Here is a 25,902-nt window from a genome sequence, read left to right as displayed (position 1 = left end):
TTGTGAAAGCAACAATTTTCTCTCTCTATTCCTCTGTGCTGTTTTTCCATGACCCTCCTGTGTACGAGGCGCATAAAGCAAGAGGAGAATCCAGCGTCACCGTTGCGCGGTCAGCGACGCGTGCGCTCCGACGCCACAGTGCCGCGTCCGTCCTGGCACTCGGCTCAGCAACCGGCGGTCGCTGCGGTGCGGATGCGCAACGGCACGCGTACAGAGTCAGACAGCATCCACGCAAACGCCTGTCAGGATGTCTGGGAACACTGGGAATTTGGATTGCGATGAGTGCTTGTTTTCCGCGCACGTGGCCAACCGCTCGGAGTCACGCCCGCACTCCACCGTGGACGACGACGAACTTCTGAGATACATCTGGAGCGACTACTTACACCCGAAGCAGTATGAATGGGTCCTGATCGCGGCTTACATTGTTGTGTTCTTCGTTTCCCTCGTTGGGAACTCGCTCGGTGAGTCGCAGCTCTCTGTGATAACGCGCTGCCCGTTTTCCCGCTCACGCGTAATAGTGGATTCCAATCTGGACAACTTTTTTTTTTTTCACATTTCTATGCGATAAAAAAAGAAAAGTAAAGTACTGCACTCGTTTTCAGTTTATATTTCTTGATACACACACAGATTCACAATACAGTGCATAAAAAAAAAATCCTCACAATTTTAAACTTCGTTTCCCACAATTATTGGTCAGTATTATTTCCATTTATAGTTTTCAGAATGCCAGTGTAACCGGTAGAAAGCGACTGACTCTCAGCCTACTCACAAAAAAAGAAGCTTTCAGCAGGGAGGCTGCAGTATCAGAACATGCTGCTGCTTCTCGTGATTTGTGTCTGCTCATCTTTCAAATGTATACAGTATCGCTTTGTTGAAAATATTTTATTTTGTATACATCAAGCAGTTCTGAGTCCACCAAGCATTGGCCAGCAAAAGCTTGAATATAACACATATACTGCAGCCACTTGCTCCTTTTTTCATTTGCAGTTGGATCCAATGCCCCCCCCCCCCCCCCCCAACTCTCCTTTTTGCGCACCGAGATGTTTTCCTTTCTCTCAATCCCTGAAGCTATTTCGTCTTTACAAAATGTGTGTCCATCAATAGTACGGATAACTGTCATATCAGAAAAACTGAGCAGACCAAAATTGCATGTGAGGAACAGGCGCCTGTATAGATTCTATAACAAAATGAAAAGCCATAATTAATAATTACCTGCTTGTGAAGACTGATACTGATGGGATAATAGGGAATCTAATAACCTGTAGTTTATGCATACCTGAAAATAATCTACTGAGAACCATGTTAAAAATCACACGTGTTCCGTTCCGTCCGATTCTGGTTGAACGTGCGTTGCAAATAAGAACTGTATTGTCATCAAAATCATCTCTCATCCACACAGTAAGGCTCTGCTCAGGTGCAGCTTTAAAGGGGGGCAGTGGTGATCCTGCATCCTGGGGGGGCTCTGATCAAAAGTGCTGTTGTGTGTTTGACAGTTCAGTCGTTGAGGTGTCCAGTATAATAATATGGAGCCATCATACGGTAGCTTAGGAGCCCCATTAAAAGAGGATGGGGTATTTTTAGATGTCATTGCAAAATGAAGCAGCCCATCTGATTGGCTACCGCTGTTAAACTCCCACCTCATTCTTAAAATGATGCTTCCGGATGTGAGGCATGTATTCGGCACTGTTTTATTTGTAGTACTGAACTGTGTTTATTTAATTGTGTGTATGTACATACAGTAACTGTGCAGAGCTGTGTGCGGCGCCTACAGGTGGCAGAACACCTGCACCATTCTTAAGTTGACAAAATATAATAATTTCCAAGGTATGATGGCGGCATTCCTCAGAGGAGATAATTTGTATTTGCTTACATGCATGAGCAACAATGTGAAACAGTTGGTTGTCTTGTCTACAAGAAAATGGATGGATGGATGGATTGATAAAAGATTAATCTACAATTCCACCTGAAGCATCAAGCGGCTCTTCAGCCTGATACTGCAGTAATTTCTGGGACATTGTGGCAAACCTTCGATCAAACTTGAATAAATCCCGTTGATTTTTCTTTTTTGCTCTTTGTGATTTAGCATGACCTGCATGACTGAGAACTGACACAGACTTGAAGGAAGTAAAGAGATGTCTGAACTACAATATTCACACACAGAAACACTCAGTTTAGCATTCTTTCAGAAAGGCCAACAATCCTGCATGTCATTAAAACTCGCCTGGCTCCATCACAGAGTTTCACTTAAGTAGCTTTTGTCTGATTTAAAAAAACAAAAGCCTGAAAATGGCATTTACTGCTAAAGAGAACGAGGGGGGGGGGGGGCATTTCTGGGTCTGTTCTGTCGTTGATCCAGTTTCACAGCAATGCTATGGGTTCTTCCTGTATGCTATCCTTCCACCAAGCTTAATTTAAAGCTGTCCAAAAGATTTAAATAATCCTGTTGACATACTCATCAACCAACCAACCAATAGACAGATTGATATTCAGGGGGAAGCCTGCCCTCCTTGATGGAACTATTATGGGCAGCAGCATTGTCTTGTGCATTTTATTGTTGATTGGAAATAATCTGAACATTTGCCTAAGAGTAAAATTAAGTTAATGCAGTCTGTTTGTTTTCCTGTGGCGCTGCTCTGTAATGCTTTTTTGTTTGAATATATACATATATAAATAAAAAGACTTTCAGATTGTAATTTTCCTCAGTGGTTTAAAATGCTTTGAAATTGGATGCGGGGGTGGGGTGGGGTAATTTGAGACCGAACATTGAGAGGGACTTGATTAAACATCGGAAGGATAAAAACAATAATTTAGGGTCAATCATCTTGTTGATCAATCACTATTATGTCAGAAATAGAAGACAAACAGATGACACCTCAGCCCTGTGATGGACCTGCAGGTTCATATAGGAAAAACAAAATGTGTGACCCCATTGCAGATTGAAACCTTAAATTCTTTAATATTTTATAAGATAAAAACGTTTTGTGCATGTTTTTTTTCTGTAATCAGCATTAATGACGTGAGAATGTGAAGGCGTTCATAAATATTAATTCTCCCAGGACATTTCCCTGGCATACCGTAGGCCCAAATCAAATGGTTTTTATTTTATATCAAATGGAAATGCAAAGATTAAGTAAAGAACTTCACGAATAAATCATAGAATGAATGAAAACATGTTAAATGTTCAAACTAGTATTAATATATTTGTATATTAAAGCAGACCTATGAATTCCTGCACATTATAGTCGTACTGTCTTAACCATGGTTGGATTGGGCTTGATGCATATATAGCTTTTGGGTTGAGTAATGCGTTGACTATTTGTATTGTAAAATATTGCAGCACTTTTACAGCACTATTGTAATATTTGTTGCAGTACTACTGCTACTACTGTACATGTGGCTTGTCCCGTGAGGGGTCGCCACAGCAAATCAACGTTCTCCACTTCACCCCGTCCTTTGCATTGTCCTCCCTCATTATGTCCATGTATCTTCTCCTGGGTCGTCCTCTAGCCCTGTTACCTGGTAGATCCATCCTCAGCATCCTTCCACCGATATCATCCCTGTCTCTCCTCTGGACATGTCCAAACCATCGAAGTCTGGCCTCTCTGACCTTGTCTCCAAAACGTCTAACCTTCACTGTCCATGGATGGAATGGAGTTATTTCTATGCACACCGTAATGTCAGCATCAGCTTTCAAATCTGGAAGTATGAACTCTGCATGACCGAAGAAACCAGCTTCTGAAAAGGCACAAATATATTTAGATTGTTCAAATGGTTTATGATGATTTATCAGCGTGCTTTACTCTTGTATGAACCTGGACTTTGCGTAATTAACATCATCAAGATATTAGAAACTTTATAATTGAAATTATACAGTAAAATTAAATGAAAAGTGCAGCAGAAAGGTCCATCTAAAATACAATTTTAAAACAAGCTTAGCTCCGTTGTCTCCTACAAGTTGATCTTTTATTGTTGGAAATGCCTACTGGTTTTTAGAGGCATACATATTTTTTTTCAAGTATGGAAAAGTATTCAAATTCATTGTCATTTTGCACATTTGCAATGCAGCACAAGTTACACCTTGTAAGGTGTTTGAATTATTCAAGGCTTTTGAAACTGCAGCTGTCTCCCTGCTGCACTCAAAAATACAACATTTTAGACCAAGCTCAATGACATATTGTGCATTACCGGTTTGTATATTTACGTAATATATATACTGTACGTCGTTGGGTTTTGATTGTCCGTTATTCTTTTCAGTTTGTTTTTCAGTATGGAAAAACCGTCACATGCACACCGTGACCAACTATTTCATCGTGAATCTGTCCTTTGCGGATGTGTTGGTCACCATCATCTGCCTACCTGCCAGTCTGGTGGTGGACATCACAGAGACATGGTTCTTTGGAAACACACTTTGTAAAGTTGTACCGTATTTACAGGTAAGGCATCAGCTGTGACATCTGCTCCTTGAACAGCATGTTAGAAATCACAGCCTGATCAAAAGTACATGGCTCATAGCGGTCTCATAAATACAATGAATAAAATATGAATGAATTTATTTACGGACAGATTGCTGTGGGAATCTTTCTGTGCTGGCTGCTCATTCTTTTTCACATTGATCACATTGCATTCCTCTTGCTTAGGGGTCTATTACATGTCCTGCAGGTTGCATTCACCCCACCTACTGTTATGTGTTTTGCAACTCCTGCTGCTACACTTTTTGATAATATCCATGTCATGCTGGTTTAACGAACCAAATGTATTCCAACTTTGGAATTACTTCAGTTCTCTCTGGATTTTAATGGGCTTTGTGTCAATTCTAAGTTTGAGAGCAAGAACCAAAAATAGGAAGAGAACCTGTACAGTTCATCTCCTTCTAACATTCAATACAGCAGTGGTATTTTACCTCATTACAGTAATAGATGAAACACTGTTAAAGGTAATAAACCCCATTAATTGAGAATTCTTAAAAATTAACCTACTGGCTTATCCCTGCATTCATTTGTGCATTAATTTGGTAGCACTGACGTAAATGTAATGGATTTTCTTTGCTAGATGTATAAACATCTGCAACCCTCTGAAACAGAATGAGACCGACTAATATGCATTTTGCCAGGTATCAACACGCCACATCAATGTTGGCCCAATTTCACAGATTCATAATTAAAGTATGGCTGCATAAGACTGATCTCATCTTTCTGCTTGAGAGCGAGGCAGCTTTGTAATTCATGTAGACTCATTCTGCACATCTGCCCCAGACTCCCAATCAAGTTTCTCTTAACATTGCTGGTTGATCATGGTTGTTACTTTTCAACATTGTCTTTTTGATCCATGGAACTTTCACAGAGGATCATCCCTATACTGTATTTGGTGAACTGTTGTTAGAAGCCTGTGTTCCGGTAAATGCAAATCATTGGTTCTAATTTCAATTTGGCGATAACCCCAAGCAATGTCCTCTGCTGTTGACAGAGTTAATTCATAAAAAAAAAAAATATTTAATTGAAATGTGCGGTGTGCTTAATTGTATTAATTATATTAATTATATTAAATTATATTAAATTAAGTGGTTCTAAAAAAGATATCCTACTTATATAAGGTGAATGTTTTCATTTCGTGGTGGAAATGGAAAATCTGGTCACCAGTTTATCAGATCACTGATGATAAACTGGCTGCTGACTTTTAAATTTATATTTAAATTTCCAATATCCGCTCAGTGTAAAGTCACAGTTTCAGCGTGTTTAAGGACTGCGGGAGAGAGACGAGGAAAATACGTTGTAAAACGTCTATTTCCAATCAAGTTGAATTAAAGGGCAAAAATCACCTCAGGAAATTATCCAGATACACGAAAATGTAATTAATGTTCACTCCTGCCTAATCTCCCCAAGCCACATCAATATCCCATCCTGGTGAATCGAGCCACAGTTACAAACAATGAATAAAGTAGAGCAAACCATGACATCTATTTCCAGGTTTCTGGTGTTGTGGTGAGGGAAGCAGCATTTCTTACCACTGCTCTTGCTGTTTTCTTCTCTAACTGTTTTTCCTGCCCTTCTTCTTCCAGACCATCTCTGTTTCTGTATCAGTGCTCACACTGAGCTGCATTGCACAAGATCGTTGGTATGCTATCTGCCACCCACTGACGTTCAAGAGCACAGCCAAGAGGGCTCGCAAGAGTATTGCTGTGATCTGGCTGGTGTCGTGCATTATCATGATTCCTCAAGCTATTGTGATGGAATGCAGCAGCCTGCTGCCCGAACTGACAAACAAGACCAGGCTGTTCACCGTGTGCGATGAGCATTGGGCAGGTTAGTGTATCCGGATAAGAGTGTTTGGCTTTACCGTCTGAAATGTAAAACAATTAAAACCAACAACAAATGACAATGCCATCCTGGGAGCTTCACCCATTCAAAACACTAAGAGTTACAGTTTTTCCTCAATCACTGTGGTACATTCTCATAACTATTAGTTCAACCATCACAACATTTAGTCATTTGTGCACATCATAGTACCAATTTCTCCTTCCTCTTAGCAAATTGCAAATGCTTTTGGACACGTTGTTGTCTGCTGTGTTATAAATTATAATTTGCTTATATCATGTCAGTCAAAATGAACTATGCTTATGGATGCTGAATAGTCGTTCCCAATAAAACTAATAGTCTTTATTTCATTGCTTGAGTCATTACATACAAAATTGTTGCACTAGTTTTCAAATGGCCCTGCTAGCAGCCATGGTTGCAGCATTATCGAAAATAATTAAGGACGAAGAGACCCGTATGACGGATCTATGATTTGGTGCATTTGAGTACAAACCCATGCAGTACACGCCGATTCTTCCCTGCCTCAGCAGCTGCTTGTTAATTTTTACATTGGATATTTGTATAGAATTACTGTCAAAGACTCAGTATGGGAAATTAATTTACCATGCCATTATTGTAAATATGCTTTGTGAGAGCGTTTGAATGAGTGATCACTACCCAAGCAGATTTCAGAGAAATTATATATTTGTCACTTTTTCAACAGCTGAGATCTACCCAAAGGTGTACCATACCTGTTTTTTCATTGTCACATACTTTGCACCGCTATGTCTCATGGTCCTGGCATATATCCAGATATGCCACAAGCTCTGGTTTCAACAGGTGCGTATTCCTGCTCTTCACTGTATGTTCTTGTATCACCGCTTATGAAGCCATTTCTAGACAGCATGTTGATTTTTTTCTTTAGCTATTTTAAAAGCTGAGAATACTGCATATGCATATATATAATGAACAGATTCCTGGAAGCACATCAGTGTTGCAGAGGAAGTGGAGGACCATACAGTGCTCAGCTTCCTCTACCGGCCAGGGAGAACCTGTGAGGGTCAGAACCAGCACAGTTTGTGCTGAGATAAAGCAGGCCAGAGCCCGTCGCAAGACGGCTCGTATGCTGATGGTGGTGCTCTTTGTTTTTGCCCTGTGCTACTTGCCAATCAGCGTCCTCAATGTCATGAAAAGGTAAGTGGATCAAAGATCATAGAGAGAGCTAAACAGCAGATTTCCTTTTCATAATGAGCCAAACTCGTGAAATTTGTTTACATTCGGTAATCCTGATTTTAAATTAATAAATGCGTATCTAACTGACGCCCTACTTCACTTGCAGAGTCTTTGGGGCTTTCAGGAACACGAATGACAGAGAGACAGTATATGCATTGTTCACTTTCTCACACTGGCTCATATATGCCAACAGTGCAGCAAATCCCATCATCTACAATTTCCTGAGTGGTAAGTTACTGTAATAACCTGCCTGGGATCATTACTGCCCTCTAGTGGACACATTAGGATCAACACAGCGGCTAGCTTTAAATCCCCATTCTGAATGTATATTCTGTCAGGTATTAGAGAAGTCAACGATTTTTAGGTTATTTTAACATTGGAGGAAAAATTCATGTGAAGACTAATGGTTTGAATATATTCTCTTCTTTTTTTTTTTTTTACAGGGAAATTTCGTGAGGAGTTCAAAGCAGCCTTTTATTTTCACTGTCACATCCGAGCACAGAACCAAACAACAAGGACAAGGACCAGAACAAGCATGGAGAGCCGGAAATCTGTCTCGACTCAAGTTATCAACATGGATAATGCGTCACGTGTGTCAGATCAGGTAGTGTAGTTATATAATCCATGTGGGAGGTTCTGTTGTCCAGTTCAAGCTTTCAAGAATGGACTTGTCGGTCATACCTAGTCAGGAAGAGGCTGAAATGTACTGAAATACTGGAGTTTCACGGTCCAGGAGATACAAAAACAAAACAGAATGAACAATGTATCAGTACGACACAAGCATTACTCTGGCACACAAAGGAGACCGCGATACAGCGCAAGAAAACACATGAAAAATACAAAAGACAAGAAAATAAGAAAACTTCCTCTTCAGTCTGACAACACGCGAAGCATCTATGAAACACTAATGAGTTGTAAACACACAAAACACAACACATTACTTAAAAGCCCTGCAAATACAAATGTCCGTCGTTGTCGGTGACTCACGGTGTTATGGGAGGGGCTGCAGAGGCACAGAATGGAGCATTGTGTGAATGTCGGTCCCAGAGCCAACACACAACTTGGAATAGTGGTCTTATCAATGCAGTAATGAAGGTTCTGTTCTATATATTAATAATCATCATGTTTACCTCCTCTCCAGTGTAGGAATGGCTGCTCTATTATGTGAGATGTGACTTCCATCCGATATTAGTATTCAGCAAGCGCCTGTCTGAATTAGAATAAAACAACTCTCAGACAATTGCATGCTTTTTGCAGAAACCCTCCCTTACCCTACTCTCAAAAAACACGAGTTCAAACACAAAGATACAAACGGCAATGAAAAGCCTTGAAGAAGACAATGCAGAGGATAATTAGAAGTAACAAAGGCAAGAAGGAGCTAAACTTGTCAGATTTTATTTTAAATTGTTATGTCCATTCATTCTCATTAAGTTGTACAGTTTAGCAGAATTTCTTCTCTGTTATTAAAATGTGAGTTGCTGCTTTATTTTACATAAATTGATTTGGTTTTAAAAAAAAGCATTGTTATGCAGTGTAATATGTGTGTAATAACTGTCCAGCACTGATGTGCACCTTATTTGTCTTTCCATTTATTGTACTCGTGCAAACGTTTGGTCAGTATTTATTGATTGTAGCTCTGATTCTCACAAACATTAATTTGACTTTGGCATAAGAGTAAGAATGACCATATTTAACATCATATTAACATTGAAGTCATGAATCTTGATTTCATATTGATTTTAAAGATGGTTTTCAGTGTTTGACCGCTAAAAAATAAATAAAAAATAGAACGTGGTGAAGACTGAATAACACTGCTGAATCAGCCAGCAAAACACCATGCTAATGTCCAGCTAAATTGAAGTTAATGGATGATGTCACCTTATTAATTATTATTTTATTTATTTATTTATTTTTATAGTCAACCAGTCATTTGGAAACACAGTTTCTGTTGTATTGTTCTTTGAAACTCTGTAAATTCACTCTGAACATTTGTATCAATAAACCGTCGATATTGTTAATTGTCTGCTGTTTCATGTATCTGTGGGATCAGTCTCAACGTAAAAATGAGTCAGCATTAGCATGTCTTCTCCTGATCGTTTCGTTTCCGTGGATACCTTCATGTCAAATCTATGCAAGAGTGGGCAGGCATTTTACGACGACATCTCGGAGTAAAAAAATAAAAATAAAAAACAGCATACATAAATTTAGATTTTCTTCAACGGTGATAGGAGCATAGTGCTATTCTTTGTGGAGAAAAGTTTATATAGCTAAACAAATAAGAAAACAAACAAACAAACAAGCTATCAGCTGCCTTTAAGTATAGGCCGAAATCTGTGGTGAAATTGAATCCACCAGTTGAACAAAGGCTTCAATTGGCTGTGGAAATTCCTGTTTTTCTGCCTCCCTCTTGTGTTTGTGTTATTTAAGATGAAGGGTGCCAAATAAAAGGCTCCAAGGTCTGTAACATGACCATCCAGACAGCGCTGGTCCAGTTCCCCTCTCTGCAAGGATGTGTGTGCTCCTGGGGGGAGGCGCTTTGTGATTCCATACAAACGAAAGCCAGGTGCAGCATGCTCAGGCGTCTCTGAGATAAGCAATGGAAACGACGTTATTGTTTACCAAAGATGATCTGATGCACCGTGTGAATTAACACTTCTGTGCTACAACATGAGAGTCACGAACAACAGGCTGTAATTAATAAGCATTATTTATCTATTTATTTTACAGCAGCCCAGAAGAGGAGGAGAACAGTGATGGACTGGCATTCAAGCAGCTTCATTGCCTACGGCAATTATTTTATTATGAGTAAACTGGTGTATATTCTATCACAATTAAAATACTGTTGCTTGCACGCTCAAATTTATCTCACTGCATTTCTTTTTGCAGTGTACAGTGGTGGTGGAGCTTGGTTTGAGCGAATGGACGTTTGTGTCAGTGATGCAGTTTGCAGCAAAATACCGTGTGCATGTTCTTGAGGCAGGCTCAGACCTCAGACCCTAACCCAAGACCACTGCCAGCAAGTATCTCAGCAGTTCTATGTCTTCACGCGTGAGTGTGAGGCTTCAAATAAAACCTGTATGCAGATCAAAGCTGCACTTCATGGCCGCACATGTGGGCATCAGACCTGGCTCTGCCAGGAGACATTTAAAGCATGTGTTGAAGACGATACCTGCAGGAAATGTAGTTTTATATTTGTGTGACGGCATGTCTGACATGACAATATAGTGCCGTAGAGCAAACTGAATGTGAATGCTATCCTTCTGTATTAATATCAGAGAGCAACATGTTCATTTTCAGTTAATTCCTAAAAGATTTAGAGGGAAAACATTAGCATTCAGCAATTCAACAATTTTTATGGGCCTGCAGTCAACAGTGATCCATTTGGAGAATGCATCTGTCAGCGTAGTTGTTGCCCCTGCAGCTGCGCTCTGATGAACACCTGTGGTGTTTGCCACAGGTTCCAGTGATGAGCCCAGGTGACGCAGGAATTACTGGAAGAACTTCAGGTCAAACATGGAGATTTGGGGACATTGATCTCTGGCAATATTTGCATCTGGAACTTTATTCTTCTCTTATAACAGTTCTGAAATGAATTATGATTTTAGTCTATGTGCGTAGTGATGCGTAGCTGTTATCCTCAAAGCCATCGGCATGATCTGTGCAGCTGCAGTGGGGATGAGAATCCCACTAACAGGAACACATGGTGCTTCTAGAAGGCTGGCTATTACAATTTGTTTCTGGGGGAGAAGCACAGACTGACTGCTGATCGAAAAGAGCGGAATCATCTGTAATTTACTGCAATTTGTCTGTGTCTGAAATATCCTCACGCATTTATTTTGTGATCAGATTTTGATTTATCAATAGAGAAATACAGAACAGTTTCTCATGAAACCAATAGTATTAATAAATGAACACAAATTCTAATTTAACCACACAAAGCATATACTTGGACTTCTCAGTGACAATTAACATGCAATAACATAGAACGTTCACTACTTTATTTGAGCATGTCAGATTGACACTACCGTATTTGATTGTAAGAACTGTTGGATGGGCTTGTGCTTAATTACGGCAGCACCTCGCTGTGTTGTTGGAGACATTAACATTCTAAAATCCCTTCCACGAAATGTTCTGTGGCAGGATATTTTGAGTATGTTTTTGAACATGCTTTCCCTGATTCACCAGAGACAAGTTAAAAACTCTCCGAACCAAACGCTGGAGCCTTGAAGATGCGCAACGCGGTGACAGTGACCTCCTGAAAGATGAAAGCTTCACCCAAATGGATCCGGCTCTTATCATCGGTGCCAAGTCTGAATGCAAAAAGGCTCTCATGGCCACTCATCGCTTCACTATCCTTGTTTGTGCCAAGGAGTGCACAATGACGATCTAGTGACGTGCAACATTACTCATAACATATTTCATAATAGATCACATTTCTGTGAGTAAGAATTGGATGAACAAGAAGAACACACCTTTTCTAATTCATTGTGTTTATTGGAGAAAACCCCCACCAAAGCATTCTAATTTTGCGTTTCAGTGATGTCTTCTAAAAGCAGCAGTGGTCTCTCTAAACCTCCTGAAACCAGTGAACCTGAGCAAAGTCTCACACGGTAAGTCAACGGGTGACTAAACAGGGAGCCTGATTGTGAAGGAACAGTGCTCTGTGTCAACAGCACGATCAACGTGTGCCCTGCTCATATAAGTCTCCTGCACAATGTTCTGAGAAGACAAGAGAGGGTTTTGCTAATTTTTGCTTTTGCTGCTTTGCTCCATGTTGGAGTTGTTGTATTAATGCCTCTGGTTGTTGTCAATAAAATATGGTAAGTAAACCAATGGAAAATATGTATTTCTTGGATTTTATGACAATACTATGTATACTCATTCTACTTTTGTTTTGCAGGATGCTGAGAAGAAGAGAGAGAAACAAAATTCCCCATCCACAGAAGAGTAGTTGTGTTGTTGTTCTCTGATCTTTAAAATTTTAGATGGCTCCCGGTTTGATAGAGAATAGTTTTTTTTTAGATAATATTGATTGGAATATTTAGCATTTTTTTGTAACGCTGTGAGAATTCTTTGCAGTTTTCTTGTAGTGTATTCAATGCTTTTTTGAAGAAAGTATATTAAATTGGTAAGATATAACATACTGTAAATGCAGCATCGAAATATTGTGAGTGTTGAATTTGTGTTAGAGAGTGTTCAGATGGGTAATTTTTCTCTTGAATGATACAAATGAATCCCGTCTCTGCAGTAGCTTCTGAATCAGTCAAGGTTGTTCTGTAATCTGTTCAACATTGACTCGAGCAATCAATCTTTGCTCTGCTCTGGCTGAGAGGTCGGCATTTATCTACTTGTGTGATGAATTATTGGTTTTCTAAAGCTCTGTTGTTCCAGAAAATTCATTTCACCTTGAACACCTTGAAGTGTCAGTTTCACACGTGGAATAATGGGAGCCATGCAAACCCAGCTAAGTCACACAAAACTGGGATAAAGATGTGTTTGGCGGAAAATAAAATGTATGAAAAAGACAGTTAAAGGTCAATGGGTAATGTGTAATAAAAAAAAAAGTATGGAAGTATTAGAAGGACCATGCAGCTGATGTGAGAACTCAGTTTCCATCACTCACAGTTCAATCTGAAGGTACTATTAATGCAGTGTATATATATATATATATATATATATGGTACTTTCATGCAGTGCCACTAAATTAGCAAAGATTTCAAACAAATGTGGTGCTGAAATTCACCTGCCACATTCCCATATGAACAGACTCATCAACATGATCAACACAACTTGAACATAATGGTTAAAGATGAGCATGGTGACATTTCTGCTGCTGCTGATGATCCAGCTATTAAAATGACAGGCATCAGTCAAATTAAGCTTCTTTTTTTTTTTTACAGTGTAAATTGAAAAGCCTCCTTTTTAAAAAGCTTCATTAATCTCTTCCATTGAGTTGGTTTAGGATCCCATTTCTATCGCGTGATGAATTAATCACTGTGAGGAGTTTTGTGTCAAAGGTTAAAGTGTAATAACACGGTTGTAATTCTCAATTTTATTTTGCATACAGGTGGACCTGCAATGTCCATATTTTAATCTATTTATTAAGTCAATATTCAGTTCCAGCAGGCACAGCCTGTCACATTTCACTCTACGCTGTAATTGAAGGTATACGCAGTTACAGCATAATGACCGTCACAGGAATTAACCAGCTAGATAGAACACAAGGCAGATATATTCCCATTTTCTGATTTGTTCCATTTTTTTTTATTTGGATAATTTTAATCCCATCTTGCTTGACTAGAAATCCCATTAAAACTTTCAGACTCGTTTTTCTTTCATGTTCAATTTTATTGTATTTTTTATTAAAAAACCCGCACAATAGAACGTACTTAAACAGGCCAACATGACAAGAGGCATCAATGTTTGCCCAAACCCTCATCCACTGCCCTCCAGCAGAGCAACTTGTGTCCTGGTTACATGTTTAGATGTGAAAACACTTCCGAAGGTTGCATCTTGATGATTTCTGTTCAGCCAGAGGAAAGACACACTTTTTAAATATTCTGTGTGTCTTTTAGATGTCTCTTCTGTCTGAGTGCAAGTATTAAACAAGATCTGATTGCATAGAAAAAGTCTTTGGAGAATAGAGTGTATAAAGAGATATATTGGCCATTTGTTATTATCAAATCAATGTAATCCGCCCTGCCTTATTTGTAATGAGCAACCACACAGAGCAATAAATAAATAAATAAATAAAAGTATTTTACACAAAAGTATGGCCCAGTCTGGGATAATGATCCCGTCAGTCTGAGAAAACTCCAGTAAAGAAAGGAATTAATGCTTGAAAGAACTGATTTTGGAAAGCAAAGCTCAGTGATGGATGTCCTGTGCTTTGCCAGTGTTATACCTCTGACAATTTCAAATAATGACCAACTTACCGGTACTAGAAATACAACAGCATTATGAGCAACAATGCTGAAGGCAGCAGCGACGTGGCGAGCACTTGAAAGGGAACAGAGTCAAACATGCAGCAAACATATTCCTTTGCTTGGCAGGAACACATCATCGCATCAGCTGCTTCTTGCCTGGGCGACCTTAGACTTTGTCTTGCAGCCTAAAGCGTTGCAGATAAAATCCCCAGCCTCAAGAACTTTGTCCAGATTTACACCCTGGACAGACAGACAGACAGATATTGTTATTAAAATACAACATGTGCAGCTGTGCGCATTGTCTTTACAATAATGAGTGTGGGACAAAAGCAACGCTATCAATGAATACGAACGTGTGCAGCAGATAATGTGAAACTGAGCTGCAGTGACCGCCCTTGGCCAGCAGGGGTAGGAATTGTTCTTGGGAAAGAACATGGACCACTTAGGGCTTGTGTAAATTGTGTCAAACCACCATACACTGTAAAACAAACTATCACAGCGTGGTTTGACAGCAAATGTGATCTGTTTATGTGAATGAGCTGTGAAAGGTGGTGCGATCCAGGTTCATCTGCTGGGATTACACTGAGAAATAAATACACCAGGCCTGTCGAAGTGCTCCATGAAGTTACCGTTTCAATGGCCATGCCATGGAGCATGTACAGAACGTCCTCTGTGGAGACATTGCCGGATGAACCCTGAGCGTACGGGCAACCTCCCAGGCCGGCTACCGCTGAATCCACCACGCAGACCCCCATCTGCAAGGTAACACAACAGAGTCATTCAGGACCTCAACACAGGCTTCAGCTCAGGTAAAAAATCAGGAACAAAGATCCTTGTTCTGTTGGATTGTTCTACCCACTGCAGCGCTCCCTGCCAGGGCTGTGGTGGACTTTCACAGCTGTTTAGGAGAACTGTGGGCTTATGTCTCAAAGATGAGTGGGCACAGAATGTCCCACAGTATGCCTTAGTCATCCTCTTAGTCAGTTCAAACCACAAGCATCACCTAATTATGACATTGTTTATATGCTGGGAACATTAGAAATGCTGAACAGAACATTTCATATGTTTCTGATTCTCCTGGTTACTCGCTTTTTTTTTTTTTCAGCGCTGCTCCGTTCTTACCGTGGGGATTCACTTTTTCCTTTTTTTTACCACATTGAGAAGACGTTTTTCCTCAGTCAGATGGTGTCCTCTTACCGTACACTACGCCAACAATACAGGAATTGTGCTGCGGCCATACAAATCCTGATGAACGTCATAAATAATGTCACTACGGACACTCATTGAAAATGTCGTCGTTCACTGAGGATCTTTGTGCACAAACGTGAAAACACTTTAAACTTAAAGTGGCTCACAATCAACATTATATATTGTGGAAAACATTTTACTGCCTGCAAAACAAAAGGCTGGCCTCCATATAAAAGTTAACGACGTGTTGATGCTTTTCTGAAGTGTGACACTGTAATGCCCGTAAAACTGGAACGCTCACTAAATATGCTTTCATTTATTTTATTTTGATCGTCGATCGTGCAAGAAAAATTTAAGTAAATATGTTTTACAATCGCTCTGTCTCTGTTGCTAAAGACACAACGCTGTTCTTGCCATGAGAATGACCTCTCGCTGACATAAGCTTTGTTTTCTCATCAAGAAATGATGATGCCAGACCTTCAGTTTTTCTGAGTAATTATGGACTAAGGTCTCAGGATGTTTTCCACATGTCCCTGCGATCGTCACGAGAATATTTCAGATGTTTTCCTGCCTCTGTGGCGGAGCCAGATGTCAGAGCGTCCCACAGTGACACAAAATTACCCAGCAGTGATCCTCTCAGTGGCATCAAGTCATAAAGGATATTGACTCTGTGGCGTAACACCATGTGGGGTAAATTATAAGAATCTCCTTGTTTTTTTTTTGTTTTTTTTTAAACAATGCTGGTAATACGTTGCTTTTCCACCAGACAACAGTTACTTCTTTCAGCGGTCGTTTAAACCAGTCATAATTGCTGTTTGTGTTGGCGAGTTAGGGGAGGAGATGGGGTGGCAGATCTACTCCAGCCTGCTCAGTGCATACGATATCCAGACCTTGGTTTAAGCCAGAGCAGGATATTGTGCTCGGCAGAATTTTTGTAGTATAAACACAGAGTTGTAATCTGCCATGCCAATCCTCTCACCTTCACCGTGTAAGGCCACGGGGCTTTAGCATGCAGTTTCCGAGAGGAACGAAACGGACCCTTCAACGGCAAGCCTTGTTCCTCCGGACACTGATCGTGCAGAAACTGACGGTCAGCAGCTTTAGCTTGCCAAAGCTCAGTTTGGTTCACACTGCCCAGAAACCAGATGTGCACTCGGTGTTAAAAAGCCGTATTCAGGGAGATGTGGCCATGTAATAACAATGCATTCCTGAGTAAAGACACAGCATTTTCAAATTCGCATAAAATGGGATAAACGTGTTGTCATTTTACACTCTGAGCGGACGAGGCTGAAAATGGACGCGCTCCCGCTGTGGTTTTAGAACTGTGTCACGGAGGGGGGGGGATGTAGAGTGTGTATTCACTGAAGGATAAGAAGCAGCGATGCTTCACCCACTGTTACATAAACTGGGGATGCTAAAAGAAACTGTCACAGATCCACTGCTGACAGCATCTATCGCCTCTTTCCAAGAACAAGTAAATGAGGTTGCCATTGGAGAGCAAAGCCACAATAACAGGGGTGGGCCGGGGCGCAGCTAAGAGACAGAGCAAACACACACAGTATAAAGAACAAGGAAACAGTTTCACCTCATGATTCTGTTTAACATAAAAAAAAGGTTTGCATTATATAATCAAGTCACCCAACTTCAACCTCAACCCTGCACAAAGAGTAGCAAATTTCATTAACGCAGAACAACCGATAATCCTGAAAATCGCAGACTGTGTGGTCAGAATATATACAAAATACTATCCCGTCACGTTATACTTTATTTTAACCAGCAAAAGGAATTTTGTTTGATTTCTGCTGTCAAAATAGCATGCCAAATCAACTCGTAGTAATTGTTACAAATCAAGGCAGTGCTCTTTATAATGTTTGGTCTTGCATGTATTTGTCTGTTTTGTCATGATTTTACACATAATCTCTTAAATCCAAGCAAAGTTTGCTGTGTGACCTTCTTTGTCCTTTGATGCTTTTTTTGCCCAGAATCTTAAAATCATTCCTGAAACACAGTTATACAGTGATAATCTTATATATGATAAATGCATTGAAAAGCGATGAGATCATCTACCATGAAATGTAGAAAACAACCAAGATATGAACAATGTGCTGTGCATGCATGGATGCACGCCATAAATCTTTATTTTGATTTTTTATTTACATTGTGCTGTTTGTTTTATTTTTTATTTTTTTGCTTTATATCTTTGTCATGTGTTCATTTGCTACAGAAAATACATGTAATATATTTATACTCATAAATAATATCATATGCATCAAACTGGCATTGCTGATGGTTATTTAAATAAAGGTGTACTGGGGTTACGGCATCCCCGTACCGGTCAGACGCTCTTTGAACGTTATAAAATAACGTTGCCAACTTTGTAGAAGTCGTCATGGTTTCATATTTCTTCATAGATCGACACGTGAAAACATGAAGGATGCGTGTTATTGTTAGCAGAGAGGTCGCTGTGAGCACAAACCGACTGCGCTGTATTCCCCAGCCGCAACTGTACACAATAGAACAAAATTGCAGGTGAAAATAAATAATTTTCCTTGCCAAGCCTGTGAAACCTTAGTCCATACATTGTCATTCTGTGACCTGCCAGCAGTAGATTATAACAAAGCCCCACCAGACCTAAAAAAAAAGGTACAAAGACCGCGGAATGTCTTTATTAGGAACAAAAGAAGTGACTCAAGGCTGTCAGCAAAGGGAATTCATTTCTCTCCCAGTTGGTGGTGTGGACCTCTGGCACACAGTAATGAAAGGCTATGATAAAATCTTTCATTTCCATCTTGTTTATGGGTGTGGAAATGGTAGGCTAAATATTCCCGGCTGCTTTCATATTCTGTGGTCACGGAGCAGCTGTGATGTATCATCCTACATAAGATCCACAGAGGAATTTCACTGTCCCGCTGCACTTTTTCAATCTTCCATCTAAAGTTAAATTTTAAAGTTGTTTCTATTTTCGTTCTTTGCATTATTTAGCTTTCCTCCATTGGAGCATATTTTACTTTTTCATGAGAAAAGCTAAAATAAAACAAAAATCCAGTCTTTTCAAGAAGGGAAAATTTTGTCTTTACCATTGTCCAATATTGCACAGATACACCATCACTTAAGATTTGTTTTGCAGACAGAAAACTAGGATGTATGCCTATTATTCTAAGGAACAATAATAGGCATACTTAAAAAAAATCAATCAGATATGAAGAAATGAAAGTAAAATGTATTTATTCTTGGCTTTTTCTGATGACCTTTTGAACCCCTTGCAGCAAGAATGGATACCCAAAGATGGCTGCATCCTAATTGCTAAAGAGGAGCAGAGTTCTTGGAAGGACCTGTTCTATTTTAATTTATTTTTGATATTGTTCCTTATTTTATCTCTCTTTTTTGTATTTTTCTTTCTTTCCAAAGAAATTGTTCTGTACGTATTAGAATAATTAATGTTATAAGATTCAAGCTTTAATAAAATATGTATGGCAAAAAATGCTAAATCCATGGTGACTTTTATTTCCCAAAGTTATATAAAAAAAATTATTGGGTGAAATAAATGAATGCTAGCAGCTCATTAATTAAACATGTACTCAAACTGCGATATAAATCTCAAAGCCTACATCTTTCGTCCGACCAGATATTTAAGTTGTAATCAAATTTCCAGAGTTGGGTGTGCAGCTGCAGCAGCATTCATCACGCGCTCTGTAGCGAGCGAATGAAAGGATCATTTTCCACCGGCCTTTAAGCGCAGCATTGTCAGAGAGTTCAACAGCCAAGCGACAGATAAGTTCAGTTCCCCCCGGGGCCCTTCTATCCACCTAGCTCTCAGTGGCTTTGTCCAACAGACACTGAATAGGTGAGCCTTTGTGCTGACCCCCTCACATCTGCTGACCCACCCAACCCCCAATGAGCGTCTCCTCAGGGATGACAATGTGCTCCAGAGAACTGATACAGCCGCAACCACCTTTGGCTCTTTTCTTATGTCTGGATTTATGTCGGGTTTCCACTTGCTACGGGTGGTGGTGGTGAAAAACATCCTCTTCCACGGGGGTGCACAGATCTATGAGCTGTGTAGAGACATGTTACTGTGTATTAATCTGCTTCCTGTTTTCCATACATTAGGATTGTGATGGAAGGGCCTGTTGGACATATTCTATGTTCAATAACACTCTGGGATTATTTTTTTTTCTCAGTGGGCAGTTTCTGAATCATCTTACTTTGTGGAGAAGCTTAAATCATGTTTCTAAACGCCCTTCTTCCATGTTGACTGATGGCTGCTGGTTTTCTCTTTGCACCACAGTAACCTATACGTTAGTTTGTGCATTGACAATACTCCCTTAAACAGAAGATTCATTCAATCAGGGTTCGTTCTGCAGTTCTGCAGAAGGCTACAGGTACTTCCAGCACACACACTTCCAGTATTTCTTCAGGGATGTAAAACATTTATAGATGAACGTGTATTATGTGATGATTTTCTTGAATCATTAATTTAACATCATTTCTAATTGCAAAATAACAAAGTAACTCTCTTGAATGAAGGCTTTGATGAGAATTTCTTTCTGTCGTTTCAATCCAGATGAAATTAAATCCCACAGTTTTGCTCTTAAATAAAGAAAAGATGCTGTCTTTGAATGTACGGTAACATATGCTTTGAAGGTTCTCTAAAAAAAAAAAGATGGATTGGGAGCAGCTCAGTATGCGATTATCCCCAACAGGAATAATGGTTTAAAGGCTCAAAAAAGACTTCTGATCTCCACAATGTTTCTTTACTTAAGGAAGTTAAAAGATATCCTGGAACAAGAATCCCCACCAAGACTTTACTTTCACATCTGGTTGCTCCTCTTCATGTCATCATGAATAACAGCATTGATTTACGTAAAGATATGGCATTGATCCATGATCGGCCCGGGGTGCTGAACGAGAGTGATTCCATTACTCAAAAAGGCGAAGGCGAAGGCGAAGTGCGTGTGAAGAAAAAAAAGGTGCACAGAATCAAATCCTCAGAGAAAATAAAGCTCTCAAGAAATGTATCCGGAGAGGATGTGCAGATGCATCACTGTCTCCTGCTTGCAAACAGGACAGTCTGAACGTCCAACTGAGGTCAATTTCCCTCTACATGAGAGCTGTGTGACTCGCACCTTCACAGCAATCGCAGCCCGCATCGTCTTCCTCTTCAGGGAGACGTGAGGATTGTTTCTCGCTACTCAGGTATCCCACATTACCTCACCAAAGATATCTGTTCTGCGTCTTGGAGATGAGAACATTTTCATGCTGCGTCCTCATCATTTTTCATGATCCACAAGTCCCTCCACCCAGCTTTTAGAGCTTTGAAGAAGAGCTTCCAGAAATATCTCCACTGCTCAAAGAACAAAATCTTCTCAAGAGTAAGCTGGAGCAGTTCTTGTAAGAGGGAGCAGCGTCTAAACCTTTTCCACAACTCCTTTTGCATTTATTCAGTTTTTTTTTTCCTGTTGCATGTTCTTGTATGTAAGAAACACTTAAATCAAACAAATCAATACAACTCTTCATGTGTCTCGGATGTTTGTTATTGATTGAACATCTTTGGGTGGTGTAGATTTTCCGATCATTCCTTATTGAGTAAGTCTACTTAGAGTCACATCCATAACAGTGTTTGGTACATGGTTTCTCTGATGTCTCACTTCATAATAATAATGAATAACAAGTCAAGAAGATGAACCAACATGACCGGCAGCAGCGGTAGATTTTGACATTGCTCTTGGCGCTGTTGCTATGGTTACTTACCTGGAGTGCAGTCAGGATGTTGGGCAGTGCTTGTCCATATGTGTCATGGCAGTGAACCGCTATAGCGCTGGAGGGGACCTCCTTCATCACACTCTGCAGCATCGTTGTCATGGAGCCTGGTGTACCCACTCCGATGGTGTCGCCCAAGGAGATCTCATAACAGCCCATTTCATACAACCTTTTTGCCAGCTAAGAAAAAGAAAAAGGAAAGCAAATCATACACTTAGATATTATCCACAGTAAATCTCTCCTCAGCAATCTTTTTGAGTTCAGCATTGAATTGTGTGCATTTAGTGTAGACATTTATTTATTTAGCTCACCTCAGCCACTTTGGAGGGATCAGTGTGTCCCTCATGAGGACATCCAAGGGAACAAGAGATGTATCTGAAAGAGGACAGTGCATGTAGGAGGGTCCAAGTGTTCACATTACATTTAGTAGCATCTGATGTTTTGACATGAAAAATAAAATAAAAGAGGCTGCAGAAGAAGGAGCAAAATTAATTTGTGGGTAAGATACTGTAATATACAGAAACGTATCCAAAAACATTTACATTATATTGATTAACATAGAAGAGATACAGCATTGATAGATTAATTAAAAGGATACATACTTCTAAATGAAGATGATTCCAAACAAGCATGTAAACAACTACTGTGGCCTATTTTTACATAAATGAAAAAAGTAGATTTAAAAGTACTGTATAACTTGTAAAAGCAATCTTTAGTGATTTAGTGACAAATGGAAAACTGCTTCAGTGTCCAGCTGGACTTGTGGTTTACTAATGCATCAACACAACCTTCAAAGCATCAAGATAAGTATTGTAAAAATAACATTATGAAATATGTTTTCTCCTTCATATAAAAACTGCTGTATTTTCAGTTGTTTTATTCTAATTGGGATTGAAAATATAACGTTTTTTAGAACAAATTAGGGCAAAACTTGTGCTAATAATTATGAAACAGAAAGAAAATGCACATATGTATTGTTATTCATTGTAAGCAACAATTATTAACTGCTAAATATTAAATACTAACCCACGTACTGGAATCTTCCTCTCTTTGGCGGTGTTAATGACCTCCTCAAACCTCAGCAGGCTTTCATCGATAGAGCAGTTGATGTTTTTTTTACTGAAGGTTTCAGAAGCCGACCCAAACACCGCCACCTCAGTGGCACCAGCTGCAATCTGTAAAGAAAAGGAAACATGAACTTGTGGAACAATCCTGAAGGCTGTGTACGTGCCACTCTTACCTAAGTGCAGGAATTATGCAGCAAACAGGAATATAGCATCAGCAATTAAGGCAAATTGGCAAGCATGTGCCTTATAGAAGAAATCCCCAAGAATGAGAATGAATGCTCACAGCATCCTGGAAGCCTTGTATGTTCGGTGTCAATACAGGGTACTGAACATGGGGGGCTCTCTGGATCCCTCTGAGAACATCAGTGTGGTCTGCCATCTACAAGATGAGGGGAAAACATATGATGTAGAAAAGCAAACCTTTATTAATAATCATGCTGCACATGTTTCCATCTGCTTTCAGGGAGCTGGGATTCCATTGAGAGTGTATTTACTGTTTCACGTCACATTTCTTGTGACATGTTCATGTTTTCCCTTGTTCAGCGAGTAAATAGAGACATGCGGGTCGATGTTAAGAGGAGCCTCATTGCTAACGCAAATGTAGAAAAACAGTCCTTCATGCGTAGGCTGTGTGCTGAGGGGAGCGATTACCTGTGGAACCCACTTTGAAGACACAAAGCTGGTGGCTTCGATCACGGGCAGGCCTGCCTCCGACAGCATGTCTATCAGATGGATTTTCACCGCCGTCGGAACAATTTCCTGTAGACCAAAACAACAAAAAAGGGAGGTAGCTCAAGAGATGCAATGTGCAGAATTTGACTGGTTTACCCTGCTTATAAAGCACATCAATATCAATTTTCATGCTGCCTGTCACCGCCGATGAAGAGTTTGTTCAGTGGCAAACAAAATTATTTCTGCATCCAGTGGAATCAGTGAAACTACCGGCAATAATGGAAACAAGCAAACTAGCACATGCAGGAGGCCGTGTCAGCGTTCCCATTGAATTGTAAAGGAAATGTGCAACACATGTTCCTGACCATTATAGTACACAACCCATATGGATTGTTTCAGGTATGAAACACACAGAAACAGTTTGGAGTTTCCGGTGAGATCATATATATAGTGGATCACAAAGCAAGGCTGCGTATAAATATTAATGAGCTAGTTGACTGAAACGTGTGACTATATACCTTTTCATTCTGGAGTCCATCTCTCGGTCCAACTTCAACTATTTTAACAAACGCTGGATACTCGTGTCCCGTAACGGGCTGGAGGAAACGTTAAACAGAAAGAACAAGAACATTCACATTTTCTCAACGTAACAGTGAACACGAAAATTTTCTAAATCTAAAAACGGCCCAAGGAAGGTATGATGGATTTGTGCTCCGAAGAGGACACATCACATCTATGTCTTCTGCCACAAACAGTGAATTCAGAAGGACAATAATTTTGCCCTTCCTGCTTGAAAAAAATTCCACACATCCTTGAAGCAGTAAGCATGTAAAAGGAAAGGACCATTATGTAAGCAGCATGCGGCATCCGACTTGCCGTCGGTGGCTGCTGCAGCCTCTCTGTCATGAAGGAGTCATGTGGCAGAGCATGTGCATCGGATTAGAAACAAGAGAGACGACGCCCACCTTTTCCTCTAGCAGCCAGCGTCTCAGCCACGGGTAGTCCTGGATGAGCTGCTCATAGCTCAGGCAGTGCTTCACATTAGTTGATACGTTACCCATCCCAGCGGACGCTCTTCAGCCCGCTGCACCTCGTTGTCCTCTGAGACTAACCTGCACGCACCGGTGCAGATTAAAGCGTCAGATCAATATGCTAATAGAGGGCCTTACATCACGAGGAGTCGGAGTAGACGATGGCTGCACACGGAAGAGGATGATTCAGCAGTTGCTATGACAGCCACTTCCCCACGAAGGAGGGGTGGAAAGCAAAGAGGGATGGGGGGGGGGTGTAAGAGTAGGAGGAAAGAGGAAATGGTGTGATGTAAAGTGGAGATGGGTAATTACCACTTCATGTAGACTGGGAATCCTTGTGAAAGCCTTGTGAAGTAAGATAAAAAACGAGAACATCAAACAACACAAATAAGGAAATAGGATTTCATGCAACCGCAAACCGAGTTCAAATGATATAAACAAATATAATCTCACATGCTTTGATCTTCGTGGAAGAATTTTAATCTGCAATAAAAACTTCACATCCGAACAACTAAATTAGATTCATATCTGACTCCTGGCTCAAGTGAAAACCGAAGTTTTCAGGGTAAAAAATAATACTAAAATAAAATCTGCTTTGATTGATCTCCTGTGGCCTAAACAGTGCAGTGGTTTCCATTGCCAAATGTGACACGGCTGCCAATGTCGACTTCATGGGGTAACAAAATCCCTTGTTAAGCCAGGGCAACATTTACCAGAGAAAGAGCCGTTCTTCTGAACCCAGATGTTAACAATAGAGGGGGCTTAATGATGTCCTAGCATTCAACCAGCTCACTATGCTAAACTGCTCTCTGATGAGAGACCGCTACCTCTCTCTGGGGGGGGGGGGGGACTCTTATGATCAGCCCTGAAAAAGCCTTTTTTGAAGCAGACCTCAAGGTTGATGTCTATCAGTTGCCACCCACTAAAATCTGAAATGCTCCTTGGCGTCCCGCCTCTAAATGCTTAGTTGTGACCAATTTTGAAACATAAAAAAAAAAAAAGCATAGAGCGTTGTGCTTTTAAAGTTTAAATTCGGAAGTACCAATTTTCAAATCTAATTGTCAACTTGCAACACTTTTACTTTATTCTCTCTCTTTTTTTATACTAAAGAAAATCATTACCGGTCATTAGTTAAAAAAAATAAAATAATAATAATAAAGGGAACACTGTTGTGGTTTTCCATGCCTGAAAAATGAAATAATGTCAAGGTGTTAGTGGTTTACAGGGCTTTAAATTCTTTTCAGATGTTTGTAAAGCTTTTTAAAACCATCAGAGCACGGAAATAATGAAAGCCATTTTTTTCCCAGCATACTAAGTTTGTTCATATACTGTAATTTACAGAACATGTCGGCTACCATGCCTCACAGTTCTATGTACGAATACTCTCTGTTGGAATCTTTCAAATAAATGTGTTAGGAAACTACTCAGAATGTAATAAATCCTTGAAATAACATAAAAAGGGAGAAAGCTGTTATCAGTTTCATTATAAAGGCACATGCCAGTCTTAATTTGTATTTGCTGTCTATTGCTGGATTTTTCAATGACAACTGCACCAATAAATTAACCCCAGCTTTTTATTTCAAGGAATCTCATCAGCTTTGGTTCTTCTTGACAAATACCAGCTGGAGAGGGTCACTTTAAAAAGCACTGGCCTTCAGGGGCTTTTCTGCTTTCAAGGATCAATACAAAGCAGGTGAGTGGAAATGTCAAAGTTTAAAATGTTTTTTTATTATTA

The 25,902-nt window shown here is 39.9% G+C and overlaps 2 protein-coding genes across 2 annotated transcripts; one reads left to right on the top strand and one right to left on the bottom strand.

Moving 5' to 3' along the window:
• Positions 1-247: 247 nt before the first annotated feature.
• LOC137913005 (orexin receptor type 2-like) lies at positions 248-8,136 on the top strand. Its single transcript, XM_068757137.1, has 7 exons — positions 248-461; positions 4,255-4,433; positions 6,056-6,299; positions 7,015-7,130; positions 7,264-7,484; positions 7,630-7,751; positions 7,967-8,136. Exons 1-7 carry the CDS (start codon positions 248-250, stop codon positions 8,134-8,136), a joined length of 1,266 nt encoding a protein of 421 aa, XP_068613238.1.
• Positions 8,137-14,590: 6,454 nt separating this feature from the next.
• Positions 14,591-24,197, bottom strand: LOC137912994 (3-hydroxy-3-methylglutaryl-CoA lyase, cytoplasmic-like). Its single transcript, XM_068757126.1, has 8 exons — positions 24,102-24,197; positions 23,116-23,223; positions 22,748-22,843; positions 22,424-22,572; positions 21,709-21,772; positions 21,389-21,577; positions 15,079-15,204; positions 14,591-14,689 (listed from the first exon to the last, which is right to left on the bottom strand). The coding sequence occupies exons 1-8, from the start codon at positions 24,195-24,197 to the stop codon at positions 14,591-14,593; spliced, it is 927 nt and encodes a 308-aa protein (XP_068613227.1).
• Positions 24,198-25,902: the final 1,705 nt, after the last annotated feature.

Source organism: Brachionichthys hirsutus, unplaced genomic scaffold (assembly GCF_040956055.1).
Source record: "Brachionichthys hirsutus isolate HB-005 unplaced genomic scaffold, CSIRO-AGI_Bhir_v1 contig_796, whole genome shotgun sequence".
Classification (NCBI taxonomy): Eukaryota; Metazoa; Chordata; class Actinopteri; order Lophiiformes; family Brachionichthyidae; genus Brachionichthys; species Brachionichthys hirsutus.
The sequence above is the reverse complement of the archived record's forward strand: the minus strand, read 5'-3'. Positions and strand labels throughout refer to the sequence as shown.